General features: G+C 39.4%; 1 protein-coding gene and 1 pseudogene across 2 annotated transcripts in view; both read left to right on the top strand.

The window, feature by feature from the left end:
* Positions 1 to 14,992, top strand: part of Uggt1 (UDP-glucose glycoprotein glucosyltransferase 1) — a 150,814-nt gene that overhangs the window by 116,880 nt on the left and 18,942 nt on the right. For both annotated transcript variants that reach the window (XM_023709676.1, XM_023709675.1), the window contains 4 exons: positions 989 to 1,073; positions 2,118 to 2,300; positions 3,298 to 3,458; positions 6,527 to 6,641. In XM_023709676.1, coding sequence (XP_023565444.1) covers positions 989 to 1,073; positions 2,118 to 2,300; positions 3,298 to 3,458; positions 6,527 to 6,641 — 544 coding nt within the window. The remainder of the gene's footprint in view (positions 1 to 988; positions 1,074 to 2,117; positions 2,301 to 3,297; positions 3,459 to 6,526; positions 6,642 to 14,992) is intronic.
* Positions 3,793 to 5,040, top strand: LOC101564119 (annotated as a pseudogene).

Raw genomic sequence — 14,992 nt, 5'->3', positions numbered from 1 at the left:
TGGCCTTGAACTCACCTTGTAGCCCCGGCTGGTCTTGAACTCCCAGCAACCCTCTTGCTCCAGCTTCCCAAGTGCTGTAATGGCAGGCATGTGCCACAGTATTCAGCTCCATAGGCTTTTAGAGCCAGGAGAGATTTTAGTCCTTCTGTAAGAATACTGGGGCCAGGGAGATGGCCCAGTAGAATAAGCGCTTCCCTGGCAAGGGCAAGGGCCTGAGTTCAATCCCTGGTTCTGCCAATTAAAAAAAAAAAAAAACCTGTAAGAATACTTCTGCTTTATAAACAGAGACCCAGGTAAAAAGGAACTTGCCTCGTCATACAGCCAGAGGCAAGAGAGGCTGTAGGCTTAAAGTAATTGACTTAGTGGCTACCAGAAGGGAAGGTACTGAAGGGCTCAGCTTCTGAAAATAGACCTTTGTCTGAGACCCACTTTCCTGATTGCCAGAACTCTTAATTTTATGCCACGATCCTAGTATGGAAGATGAAATTAAAATTTGCTTTTATCCATTTTTAGTCCTTTGTTACCAAGAAAAAAGTCAAACTAAAATGCAGCAGTGGTATCAATTTAATTTAGATCTGGGCCTCACCCTTTGGCCTCCTTCCCTCTCGGGTCTTCCTCTGGCAGGATTCCCTGTCCAGGCTGAGGAAGGCCATCCGTGTACATGTACTTTCTTCAGTACCACGTGCTGCTGTGGCTCAAGAGGGGTGTGCTGAGAGTGATGTAGCCAGCTTTCGGGTGCCGTTATTGTAGCGTAATTGGTGTATCAGTTCATAAAGTAGGTTATTGAAAGGATAACAGAACTAACATTTGTTTTTGTCAGGGTATCAAAGATAGGTTTATAGGCAAGAATTCGTGCATTTGCAATTATTAAGGGTCTCTGTTTGCCTGAGTCATGAGTTAGCTCCATGCTATCTCATAATTGGTACACTGCTCCTATGGTACTGAGGTTAAAGGCTTTGGAATGTTATTATTTGTTTTTGTTTGGCAGTATAATGATGTTGTCAGTGCTGAAGAATACCAAGACTCCTGTGAAATTCTGGTTCTTGAAGAATTATTTGTCCCCCACATTTAAGGTTTGTTTCACAGGGAAAAAGAAAACATTTTTATTGAAAGAGGTATCTACAGTATATTTTTACTACTTTTGTTTTATATATATATACTTTAACTTTTTTTCCATTTATTAAGTTACCCATAGTTATGTAGCTCTGTGTTGCATTTTCTCCTAGATTATTCTAGGGGGGAACAATTTATGTAACTAGACACAAAATTATGACTTCTTTGAAACTTCAGTATTGCAGGAGAGCCTGTATCTTTGTAAGAAGGAATGTTTTAATGAAGTAACACTTCCATCTGAGGCTTGCATGTCATTAACTTAAAAAGGTGATAGTGCAGGGTGAGGGGAATCATTAATCCTCACAAACCACTACCAAATGATGTATGCAAATGGTGCTTCTTGTGTGCAAAACCAAAACACACTTGAAAAATTTTCTTCTTTATTTGTATCAGTGAGGTTTTGTTATCTAAATTGATTTTTGGGTAATTCTCTCCCCCACTCACAGAAGTTACTGAACAACTTTTAATGTATTCTGCAATATTTGAGTATTTCTAATGATATCATTAATTTGTTTCTGGTCCCCTGAAGGTACTTTCATTTAGAATCGGAAAGAATCACTAACAGCAGCAAGTATGTCAAGAGTATCTCGGCTTTGCTCTGTTGTTCCCTGGATTAGACCTACCCTTAAGAAATGGAAAAAAATAATAATATTAAAGAAAAGAAATTGAGAAAGGCTTATGTATAATCAAACTGAAGAAATGTTTTACTGAAATCAAGTTTAGAAAAAGACTTAAAGTTCATGTGCCTTATACACACACACACACACACACACACACACACAATTATAAATCTAAAAATCTAAAAGCCTTCATCTATGTTTCTGTCATTTCATTTCACATGGCCAGAAGTTGTAAAGGGGATTTGAGTCAAGGCAGTTCTTTGCTAGGTCAGTGTGTTAGTGAATGTGCTTTACTTGTATCACAGTCATGGTGGGTGACTTACATTCGCTAGTCAGTATTCTTAATCAGAATGAATCTTTGTTTCTCCCTGTGTCTAATCATAGGAGTTTATACCTTACATGGCAAGTGAATATAATTTCCAGTATGAGCTTGTTCAGTACAAATGGCCCCGGTGGCTTCATCAGCAGACTGAAAAACAGCGCATCATCTGGGGCTACAAGATCCTTTTCTTGGATGTGCTTTTCCCACTAGTTGTTGACAAATTCCTGTTTGTGGATGCTGATCAGGTAAGCTGAAAGGCTAGATTTTGTTAATTTATATTAAAGGCAGTAAACTTTCTAAAGCACTATTTTTCCAGTTATGGAAAAGTACCTGCTCATTTTGCACTATTTAGAAGATATGGGAAGATATCTCACAGACTTTATATTAAATGCAGCACACTTCCTCAGTGCTGTTTTTCCAGTTATGGAAAAGTACCTACCCAGATTGGATCACCTTTTAAATTTAATTTACGTTTTAGTATGCATCCTTTTCATTTCTTCTGTTCTTTTAATATAGTTGTGATGGCATCATTATGCAGTCTTACAGATTTCTTAATTGAAGATAAAAACTAGAATTAGAAAATTAAGGCTTAACAGTAGTTGCTGTCCTCTCCTGCTCCACCACTAGGTATTATTGGGTGATGAAGCAGACATGATTCTTGGCTTGGTCATCAAGAGTGCTGCAGGTAGCCTTTAGTTGCCAGGATTTGACATGAGGCAGGTAGTGCATTGTGACTTTAATGACTTCAGTCTCAAATATGTACTGCACTTCTGCCTGAAGCCTTTTGCCTCACCCTCCCGGAGTAGAAAAAGTGTAGTGTGTGTAGAAGTCACCGGACAGAGTTCCACCTGCCTCTCTGGAATTTCTCAGGTGGCTCACCCTGAAGCAAGCTTCCCTGACCTCATCCGGCCATAGTATTCTTTTTGGAGGACTTCTAGTGGCCAAGGCATTGTTCCAGATTTGTCTGCATGTGAACTTGCCTTATCCTGCTGGCAACTCTGAAGTAGGCCATTTTGTGGATGAGGAAACCCAGGGCTAGCGAACCTAAGCACTTGATGTTTGTTTTGTTTCTACTCATGATGGATACCTAGAATCCTGTGTGGTGCACACTAGGCTGAGTGTTAGTGAGTGCTGCCTGCCCTCCAAGCTGCCTTCCATGATGTAACTTGTATTTTAAGGAAATTACATTAAAGCTGTCTTCATAGTGGATGGAAAAATGACTTTGGATATGTTTTTCTCCAGATTGTACGGACAGATCTGAAAGAATTAAGGGATTTTAATTTGGACGGTGCCCCTTATGGTTATACTCCCTTTTGTGACAGCCGAAGAGAAATGGATGGCTACAGGTTCTGGAAGTCGGGATACTGGGCTAGTCATTTAGCTGGGCGGAAGTACCATATCAGGTAGGCATTCAGAAAGGGTACTTCTAGTGACTTGTGCTTTTCTTCTTTTTGACATTTAATTTTGTGCATTTAAAATGGTGAATAGGTAATATATTACTAAGACTTAGGAATGAAAGTTGCGAAAAATAAACAGGACGATGGGCGTAGTAACACATGGCTGTGATCCTTGCCCTTAGGAGGTTGAGATGGGAGAATTGCTGTCAGTTTGAGGCCAGTCTAGAGTATTTAGAAAGACTGTCTTGGCTGCAGAGGAATGGCTGTTGATTCTGGTGGGTACACGCCCAGGTTTTCTTGGGGCTCCGGTATTCCGCTGCTGTCTGGGGAAGAGGAAGCCATGGCACTCCAAGTCACCCGAAACATGAAAATAAGGCCACAGTCAGTGTGGCAGGCGCAAAGCCTGTGCCCTTAGTCACTGCTGCAGCCTCCAAGCTGGGTCTGAGGCCAAGAACAGCTCTTGGAAACATCGGTAACAAAGTCAGTGAGCAGCTGCAAGCCAGGGTGCCCCTGAAAAAGGAAGCATGAACGTTGGCGACTAGAAAAGTTACTGCTAAAAAACTACAGAAACCTCTAGAAAAAGTGCCTGCGTGTGTGCCAGAGCCTGAGCTAGTGCCTGTTAAGGATGAAAAACTTTCTCCTGAACCCATTTTGGTTGATACTCCCTCTCCAAGCCCCATGGAGACCTCTGGATGTGCCCTTACTGAAGAAGAAGATGTGTGTCAGGCTTTGTCTGATGTCATTCTGGCTGTGAGTGATGTGGACGCAGAAGACGGAGCAGATCCAAACCTCTGTAGTGAATACGTGAAAGATATCTGCGCTTATATCAGACAACTTGAGGAAGAGCAGGCAGTCAGACCAAAATACCTACTGGGTCGAGAAATCACTGGAAACATGAGAGCCATCCCAATTGACTGGCTCGCACAGGTTCAGATGGAATTCAGGTTGCTGCACAAGACCATGCACATGACTGTGTCCGTTATTAATTGGTTCATACAGAATAATTGTGTGCCTAAGAAGATGCAGCAGCTGGTCAGAGTCACTGCCGTGCTGATTGCAAGCAAATGTGAAGAAATGTACGCTCCAGACTTCAGGGACTTTGCCTGTGTGATTAACAACACACTAAGCACCAGCTCAGGCAGATGGAAATGAAGATCCTAAGAGTTTTGAACTTTGGTCTGGGTCGCCCACTCCCCCTGCACTTCCTTCATAGAGCACCTAAGATTGGAGCGGTCGATGTTGAGCAGCATGCGTTGGCCATACACCTGATGGAGCTGTCTATGTTGGACTATGATACGGTGCACTTCCTCCTTGAATTGCAGCAGGAGCTTTTTGCTTAGCACAGAAAGTTCTTGATAATGGTGAATGGATGCCGACTCTGCGGCATCACCTGCTGTACACCGAAGAGTCTCTTTTTTCTGTAATGCAGCACCTGGCTAAGGATGTAGTAATGGTCAGTCGTGGGCTGACAAAGCATATGGCCATCAAGAACAAGTGTGCCACCTCAGAGCATGCTAACATGAGCACTCCAGTGCAGCTAAATCGTACATTAGTTGAAGATTTGGCCAAGGCTGTGGCAAAGGTATAACTTGGAAACTTGAATACAAATAAAATTGGCGCCATGTACCACTTGTCCATACCAAAAAAAAGGCTTGTGTTCTTTGCTGTTACCATGAAAAGTTGCTTTCTGCTATGTGCTGTGCTGCTTTGGACCCAGCTGAACATAGACTGAAACCTCCAGTAACTGTGAGCCAAATAAACCTTTCCTTCCTAAAAAAAAAAAAAAGACTGTCTCAGAAAGACAAAAACAAAGAGCCTGGGGAGATAGTTCAGTAGAGTAAGTGCTTGCCGGGCAAGCACAGGGTCTTGAGGTCAAACCCTGGTACTGTTTAAAAAAAGGACAAAAACAAGTCCACAAATAAAATCTTTTTGACCCAGTTCTACATCCACAACAGATAACTTTGCTACTTATTTGCTTTATGTCCTTTTAGTTTCTTACATAACAGCTATAAATGTGCATTCTTTCTTATACAAAATGTACTGTCCTTTTTACACTGTCTTGTAACTTTGTTAATTCTAGGTATAATTTATCATACCAATCTATACAGAGGAATTTTATTTTATCAGCTACATACTATTTCAATGTGATAATTGTCATTTTGCTATGATATACTGTTGCTGTGAATGATTATTAAATGTATTACTTTGTACATTTCAAGTATGTTTGTAGGGTAAATATCTAGGTATAGATCTCTTAGCTCTAATAATGTATATTGGCTGCATTTTTATGAATAATCTACTGTCTTCTCTGGGAGAAGTATTATTTGGAAGATAAGGGTGAGAGACTTGTAGGAAGTGACATGTACAAAAATAAATGATGAGATTTGGTGATTTTAGCTTCCTGCTTAAGGTTCTGGTCTAAAATAACTTTTTTTTTTTTTTTTTTTTTTTAATGAATTAAGGACAGGGTGTACAAAATCTCACTACATAAATAGGACTCCTAATGATTCTCCTGTTTTCAGCCTCCCAAGTGCTGAGATTACAGGCGCACGCCACTGTGCCTAGTCTCAGTGTGCCCCAGGGGGTGGGGCCAGCACAGCATGCCAGGGATCAAACCCCAGCTGCTGTGCTATGCCAAAGCAGGTGATTTAGTCCGCTGAGCTATCAGGCCGGCCCTCAAAAGAACTTTTAACAGTGTAGTATTTTCTTCCCTGCAATATTTAAGACATCATCAGGTTGTCTCTAAGGGTGACTAGTTAGTTACTGTACTTTTATTACCCACACTGCTGTATTTGCTGGAAGCCTATTGTCAAAGATTATTTCTTTGGAAGGCAGTGAAGTAAGGAACAGTGACCACAACAAGCTAGTGTTGAAAGAATATGAATTTCACAGTAACTTTTGTAAACACCTTTGGAGTAACACCTGTAGACCTTTAACTTTACAATAGGCTGCAGCTCACAGTTTCAAAGAAAGCCAGAATATTTGGCTAGTAGCCTATTTCAATTATCAGTGGGGTGGACTCCTCCTGTCGTAAATCCATGAATGGTTTTAACAGATCGGTCTTCTCTGTGCAGTGCATTGTATGTTGTGGATCTGAAGAAGTTTAGAAAAATAGCTGCTGGAGACAGACTAAGGGGACAGTACCAAGGTCTGAGTCAGGATCCCAACAGCCTTTCAAATCTGGATCAAGTAAGTACCATTTTTTTATGGTTAACCATTTCTGTGATGGAGGGTACACTATTGTGTCAGAAAATGCAGTATTATTTGTATCTCAGTTCTCTACTCAGTAGTGGCGGGTGTTTTCATGGAAGGGGTCTGTGTTGAAAGATAGAGAGACATACCTGACGTCAGGAGAAGGCACATCAGTGGTGGAAAACGCCAGTGACCTGCTGTGGGGTAGGGGAGAGCTGGCAAGAGGGCGCTGCTTTTCTGCAGCATACATTACCTTTGACTTTGTACTCAGCTTCATCTGATAAGTTTCTCCGATTGTGTAGTCAATTTGTTTTTCTGCTTTAAAAACTCAGTACCTCAGGACTTATAGTCTAGAATATGTCAGAAGCCGTAGTGTGATTTCAAGATAGCTGAATCACTTTATTAATGCCAAACATTTTCTTGGAGGTGAGGTTATAGTTGGTGTAGTTTCACACGTTAGGTATTTTGTTTTACCTAAGTCTACCTTCAAAATTCTTTAAACATTTATTGTAATATATAGCATCCATAAAGAATGCACAAACCAAAAATTATAATTATATCCATATTGATTTACATGAAGAAATTACTATAAAACGTGCCTGTAAACCATAAGAACTAGCAATTTACAAGCCATCCTTCATCGCTAAAAAAAGTAGCTAGCTAGCATCCTGACTTCTTTGGCAATCACTCCATTTACTTTCCTTTAGAGCTTTGCTCTGTAAGCATATATTCTTAAATGTTTTAGTTGAGTTTACCTGATTTTTCTCTTCTAATTCCGTGGAATCATAAAAGGTACTCTCTGTAGTCTGACTTTTTTGCTTAGGACTACATTGTGATTCATGCATGTTACTTATTTATTCTCCATTTTCCCTTCCTTCCTTTTTCCCTTCTTCCTTCCTTCCAGCGAGGCCTTGCCACGTTGCCAGGCTGATCTTGAACTCCTGGAGCAAGTGACACTCCAGACATACCTAACCCACACGTGGCCTGTTTTACTTATATGATGCTGCTGCTTTAGACATTCGTGCACTTGTATATACACATTTCAATTGTGTATACAACCATAAATGGAACCCCTGGTTCATCAGATATAGTATCTTTACCTTATTTAGATAATTCCAAACAAATTACCTTAAAAGTAATGGCATGGGGCTGGCAAAGTAGCTCAGCACACTAAGTGCCCGCTTAGGCAAGAGCAGGGACCTGGGTTCGATCCTTGGCCCATAGGCCATGCTGGCCTCTCCCCTGGGCACACTGAGCCGGCCACTGAGTCTGGGAGTGGTGACTTATGCATGTAATCCCAGCACTGGGGAGGCTAAAAACAGGAGGACCACTACAAGTCTGAGCTGCATAGTGAGACCCTGTATGAAATACAAGAAAAAGAAAGGAAAGAAAGAAAGAAAAAAGCAATGGCATTTATGCCTCTATCAGCAGTGTGAAGGTTACTGTTTTGACCAATATTTATTAATATCTAGGACTTGGGGAAAAATGGTGGAGTGGTAAGCATCAGCCAGTCAGCCTCTTTAGGATTCGGAGTCCAGACACTGGAATGAATATAACAACCTGGGGCAGAAAAGAGGGAGGGAGTGGATCCCCAGGAAGCATCTGAAAGAACTGCGAATGATCTTGCATCCCATGGTGACTTTCACTTGGAGAGTTTAATCTGTTTGTTTAATGTAATTCTTAATGAGGTAGGTTTTGTACCTGCCATTTCCTATCTCTTAGCTCTATATGCCTTATATCTTTTGTATTATTCCTGCTTTTACTGCCTTCCTTTGTATAGATATTTTTAGTGTATCATTTAATTCCCTTGTTCATTTTGCTATATATATTTTTAGTTATTTTGTGTTTGTTCTGATGATGACACACCTTAATTTATGACAATCTAGTTTGGAGTAAGCCCAGTTTAATTTCATAGTATCTGAGAATTACCTCCATTCCTTCTCCATTATACTACTATCATACAGTTTTTATCTTTACACCTTACATGCCCTCCAACACAGATTTATAATTGCTGTTTTGCAGTTGTCTAAGTTGTCATAGGAGGAAAGAAGGCTTTTGAAGGAAAAAATACACTGGCACTCTCATGTTTACCCACATACTCTCTTACTATGTGGATCCAAGTTAGCTCCCAGATGCCTTGCATTTTAGCCTGAAGGGTCCTGTGAATATTTCTGGCAGCTGGATTCTGCTAGCTGTGACTGAATTTCTCCTTCATTTCTGATGAATAGTTTGGCTGGTTATAAATTGTAATATGACAGATTTTCTTTTAGCATTTTGAATGTCTTTTTTCATAATCTTTGGCCTCTATGATTTCTGATGGATATATCTATCTATCTATATCTATCTATCTATTTTTGAGGTAGGGTCTCACTATGTAGTTTTGGCTACTTTGGAACTCACTATGTAGTCCAAGCTGGCCTTAAACTCACTGAAATCCTCCTGCCTCAGCTTTAGATGTACCATTAGGGAAGATCCCTTATACAAGACATTACATGGCTAGTTTTGTTTTCAAGATTCTTCTGGTAGTTCAAATATAATATGTTGAGGTATATTTCAGTCTGTCCTGCTTGGAGCAAGTTAGCTTCTTAGATGTGTTTAATTGTTTTTCATTAAATTTTGGAAAGCTTTTGTTATTCTAGCCTTCTTTCTGTACCTTTCCCTTCTCTGCCTTACCACTGTACCTTCTTCCCTTCCACCCTTCCCTCCTCCTGGCACTCCCGTTATTTATATGCTGGTGTGCTTGATGGAGAATCACAGGTCTCTGAGTTGCTGTTTATTTTTATCTATTTTTCTTTATTTTATTTTTTGCAATTCTGAATAGATAATGTCACATGACCTGTGTTCAAGCTTAGTGATTTTCTTGTCTGCTACACTATGCAGGCTTTATTATTTTTTAAACTTTTGTTTATTTCTTAGAATTGCAATCAGTTTTTGCTCATTATATTCACCCACCTTGTTGGTTAACTTGCTAACTCTTAATAGTTTATATATATTTCTTATTTTATACATTCATAATCATATCAAGATTAAAATAGATGACAGTTTTACTTTTTACTTTTCACTCTTGCACTTTAAAATATTGATCTCTACAGTTGCTAAAAGTATCTGTTTGTAAGCCAGGTGTGGTGTCACACACCAGTAATGCCAGCATCAGGAGGCTGGAGCAGGAAGATTGCCACACGGCTAGCCTGGCCTGCATAGTGATTTGAAGGCCAGTGTGTGCACAACACAGCAAGACCCCATCTCCAGAAAGCAGGGAGGGAGGAAGAGAGAGAGCACAAAAATACCATATTTTTGGATAAAAATGCAAAATGTTGACAGTGGATACTTGATTCTGAGGGACATTTTCAGCATTTCTCAGCTAAATATGTTTTCTATGTAGACTTTTGTGGTTACGTCTCATTCATACTAAAGAAGTTTCTCTTTCTTAGTTTGCTCATTTTCAAAACTAATGTTAAAAATAGTGTAGTATGTTAAACATAATTCCCTGAATTATACCATTTACTTGTAGTTAGTTTGCCTAAAACAGGCCTTATTTCTTTCTTGAATGTGAATTCTAAAATTTTCTTTTTATTTGAATTGTGCATCCAACCTCTTTACTAATTTCCTTTCATTTTGGTTTTGTTTTGTTTTTGGAGACAGTTTCCCTGCGTAGGTCAGGCTGACAGGAGCTCGCAGCAGATCCTCCTATCTGCTTCTCCCGAGTGCTGGGATCACGAGGATGTGACTCCATGTCTGGCTATCTTTTATCACTGTATCAATATTTGTATTAGGTTATTTCTAACTTTGCTGACATGTCATTTAGTTGTTTGCAGTAGCCTTTGCCTATCTCTGTTTTGAGATTAATGTAAATATAGCAATATGCTAGGATGTTGAGTGTGCTGCCTAACTGCTTTTTTAACAAATGGTACCAAGCGCTACTAGTTATCTTGTGAGATTCTGTGGGATTGCTATGGACAGCTTTCTGTTATTACTATTATTATCAACTGTGTATTTTATTGTTACAGGGTCTCACTACGTAGCTCAGACTCATAGTGATTCTCCTGTTTTCTGCCTCCCCAGCATTGAGAAATGTAGGCGTGTGCCACCATGCCTGGTCTTGGTGACTGGCTCAGGTGGCCCAGGGCTTGGGCCCTGTCCCTGTGCTTGCCAGCAGGTGCTTAAACTGCCGGACTCTCTCATGGCCCTGACAAGCCTTAAAAATTCTGACATTTTTTATTTGTACTTTTTTTCCTTGATCAGCTCACCAGGAATTAATTGGCTCTTTCAAAGAACTAGTTTTAAATGTCTTTTCTGTTTGTTTCTTTTATATTTGATTGATTTTTGTTCTTTATTGTTTCTTTTTTTCTGTCTTCTTTTATTTAGGTTTATTTTTTTTTCCTAATTTTTTGAGAGTTTGCTTAATGAATTTTTAGTTTTTTCTAATGTATGCTCTTGAAAATTTCAATCCTGTCTTTAGCTGTGCATACCATATGCTTTGTTTGTTTATGACAGGGTCTCGCTATGTAGTTCAGGCAGGTCCTTCACTATGGTGCACGTTATGGCCCTGAGCTTGTGGTGATCCTCCTGTCTTAGCCTTCTACGTGCTGGGTTCAGAGGTAGGAGCCACTGTACAGCTCAGGATATCTCTTGTTGCCCTTAGGGTTTCTTACTTGACTCACTCCCAAGTTATTATGTTGGTTATTCATAATGATTGTGTATGTCCATCATGAGGAGATGGTACATTTACATAAACAGATCCCCACAGAACCCCCTTCTTCCAGCTATTGGTCTTTTATCCCAAAAGATCTGTCTCCTTATTTCTTGTCTTTTTTTTTTTTTTTTTTTTTTTTTTATACAGGGTCTTGCTATGCAGTTTGGATTTGTAGTGACTCAACGTCACAGGCTCTCCAGAGCTGGAGCATAGCGTGTGATACCAGGGCTCGAGCTCTGGTCCTTGTGCTTGACAGGCAGGCACTTAGATGGCTGAGCTGTCTCCCTAGCCCTTCTCATTGCCTTTTATTTTGCTCTTGATTTATACTTTGGGTTTCTCATATGGAGAAGCTATGGAGTATTTATGTGTCTTATTCATTTCACTTGACATGATGATCTCAAGGTGCCTCCGTTTTTCTGAAGATGACTCAAATCACAGTAATCTTTCTTTGTGGCTAAGTAGTATGCCATTGTGTCTAAGTACCACATTTTCTTTCTTCAGTCATCTATTGATGGACATACAGAATGTTCCAATGGGATTTAGCTATTATAAATTGTGCTGCTATAAACAGGGCATGCACCTATCACTGTAAAGGATGTCTATAACTTAATTTTTTTTTTAAAGAGAATACGAAATAGTATTAAAACAGAAAAATTACAAATGATATAAAATTTCATTAAACAAACTAATATAAATTTCACAGTATTTGTTGTAATGCATAGTGTCATTTTCAAATTAGTTGTTCATATTAACAGATAGATATTTGCTTGCAAAATTGAAAGATGAAAGAAAAAATTATGTTTAAGAAATTAAGAAGAGGACTAGGGAGATAGCTCAGTAGAATAAACGCTTCCATGGCACATGTAGGGTTCTGAGTTCAGTCCCTGATATTGTAAAAAAAAAAAAAAGGAAAGAAGGAAGGAAGAAATTAAGAAGAGAGAAAGGAAAACGAATTGAAAAAAGAAAAGAAAACAAATTAAGCATTAACTACTTCTTTCCAAAGACCAGCAGATCCACAGTAGAGTTGTCCAAGCCATCCTGCTAACATACATAGATCTATCTCTTTCCTCCATTCCCTCTTCCTATCCTCCTCAACTCAGTGATTCCTTCATTTTGAACAGGTTCATTCTCTTTTCTAAGTGTCTGTTGTGCTCTTCAGATTTTACTTTCTCTTTCATTTTTTCACACCAGGAGATAATACATACTGTCTGATTTATTTCACTTAAGAGTATGGACTCTAGGGGCCAGGGAGATAGCTCAGTAGAATAAGCACTTCCCTGGCAAGTGCAGGGGTCTGAGTTCAATCTCTGCTTCTGCAAAAAAAAAAAAAAAGTATGGTCTCTAGTTGCATCCATTTACTAATAAAAGTCTCAGATTTATCCCTTTTTTACCCCCATTGTGTAAAAATACCACATCTTCTTTATCCACTCTTCAGTTGATGGGCATTTGGGTTGCTTCCAAAAGTTAGCTATGACAAATTGCACTGCTATAAACATGGGTGCACATATAGCGCTGTGGTATGAGGTGTTCATTTCTTCTGAAAATACACCTAGGAGGGGACTAGCTCGTTGAATGAGACCTCCATTCCTAGCTTTTTGAGGAATCTCTACGTTGATTTCCATCCTGGTTGAACCAGTCTGCACTCCCACCAACAGTGGAAAAAGGTTCCTTTTCCCCACAGTCCCTCCAGCATTTGTGATTGACTTCTTGATAGCCATTCTTTCTGGGGTGAGGTGGAATCTCAGTGTTGTTTCAGTTTGTGTTTCTCAAATGACCAATAATGTTGAGCATTTTTTCACATATTTACTTGCCTTTTTCTTTTTTATTGTATTTAGTACAGGGTCTCACTACACAGATCAAACTCAGAGTGGTCCTCCTGTTTTCAGCCACCTAAGAGCTGGGATTACAGGCGTGCACCATCACCCCCAGTCTCAGTCAACATCTCAGTGTGCTCTAGGGGCGTAGCTGGCATAGCTCACTGGGGATCAAATCCCATTTCCTGCCCTGCCTAAGCAGGCACTTCAGTCCACTGAGGTATCTGACCAGCTCTTTACTTGCCATTTGTATTTCTTCCTCTGAGAAGTGTATTCATCTCAAATGCCCCCTTTTTTTTTTTTTTGGATTAGGTCTTTTAATTTTGGGGGCCTGGTTTTGTTTTTGTTTTTGTTTTAATTGTATGTTCTAGATAGAAGACCTCTGTGAGAGGGAGTCAGCTATAATTTTTACTGTTGTTTTTTTTTTGTTGTTTTTTTTTTTTAACTCTGTTGGTGATTTCTTTTGAAAAGCAGAAACTTTTCAAAAAGATGAGATCCCAATTGTTGAATCTTTGAAGTATTTCTAGTGCCATTTGGGTTTTGATCAGAATTTTCTGCCAACCCCTGTGCCTTTAAGAGTTCTGCTACATTTTCCTCCAGAGATTTAGTGTTTCCATTTTAATGTTTAACTTTTTGATCCATTTTGACTGTAGCTTAATGCATGGTGGTAGACATGGATCTAATTTTACCCTTCATCATGTGGAAAGCCAGTTTTTCCAGCATTTATTAAAGAGGCTGTCTTTCTTCCAGTGAACATGTATGGCCCCTTTTTCAAAGATAAGGTGGCTGAGTTGTGTCTGCATCTTCTAATCTGTTCCATTGATCTTCAGGTCTGTCTTTATGCCAGTACTGTGCTGATTTTATTTTTTTATTTTATTTTATTTTTTTTTTTTTATAGAATATTCACTTCTTTTTTTTTTAAATATTTTATTTATTTTTATTTATTACATTTATTTATTGTGTGTGTGTATGTGTGTGTGTGTGGCCAGCTCAGCCCACCAGGGGCGGGGCTGGCTGGCATGTGGTGCTGGGGGATCGAACCAAGGTCCCTGTGCTTTGCCAAGCTTGTTTCAAGTAGGTGCTTTAGACCACTGAGCCATCTCTCCAGCCCCTGTGCTGATTTTAATACAGTAGCTTTATAGTATGATTTCAGGTCAGGTATTGCGATGCCACCTGCCTTCCCTTTGTTTCCCAGTATTGCTTTTGATATTCTGGGTCTCTTCTAGTTCTAGATGAATTTTAGGAAGGTTTTCTGTATATTTTTGAGGTACACTAATGGTATTTTCATCAGGATTGCATTAAATCTGTATAACAATTTTGGGAGTATGGCCATTTTCACAATGTTGGCTCTCCCCATCCAGGAGCAAGGAGTATTTTTCTGTTTTCTGAAATCCATTTCGATCTCTTTTCTCGAAGTACTGTAATTTTGACTGCGTAAATCTTTTACTTCTTTTGTGAGATTGATTCCTATGTATTCCATTTTTTGGATGTTATTGTGAAAGGTATGCTTTTCCTAATTTTTCTCTCAGTGTGTTTTTTGTTTGTGTACAAAAATGCTAATGATTTCTGAGTGTTGACTTTGTGTCCTGCTACATTACTGAATTTCGTTGTAAGACTCTTGGTGTACTTTTTGGGGTCTTCTATGTACAGTATTGTGTCATCTGCAAATAATGATAATTTTACTTTTTATTTTTCAATCTTAATCCCTTTTATTTGTCCCTCTTGTGTAATTGCTCTGGTTAATATTCAAGAACTGAGCCCAGGTCCGGTGAGTGTGTGGAGAGCTTCCTGCTACCCTGTGCCGGCGGGACCAGTCCCAGCCCAGGCGCAGCATAGGCAGG

Source organism: Octodon degus, unplaced genomic scaffold (assembly GCF_000260255.1).
Source record: "Octodon degus isolate 3935 unplaced genomic scaffold, OctDeg1.0 scaffold00014, whole genome shotgun sequence".
Classification (NCBI taxonomy): Eukaryota; Metazoa; Chordata; class Mammalia; order Rodentia; family Octodontidae; genus Octodon; species Octodon degus.
The sequence above is the reverse complement of the archived record's forward strand: the minus strand, read 5'-3'. Positions and strand labels throughout refer to the sequence as shown.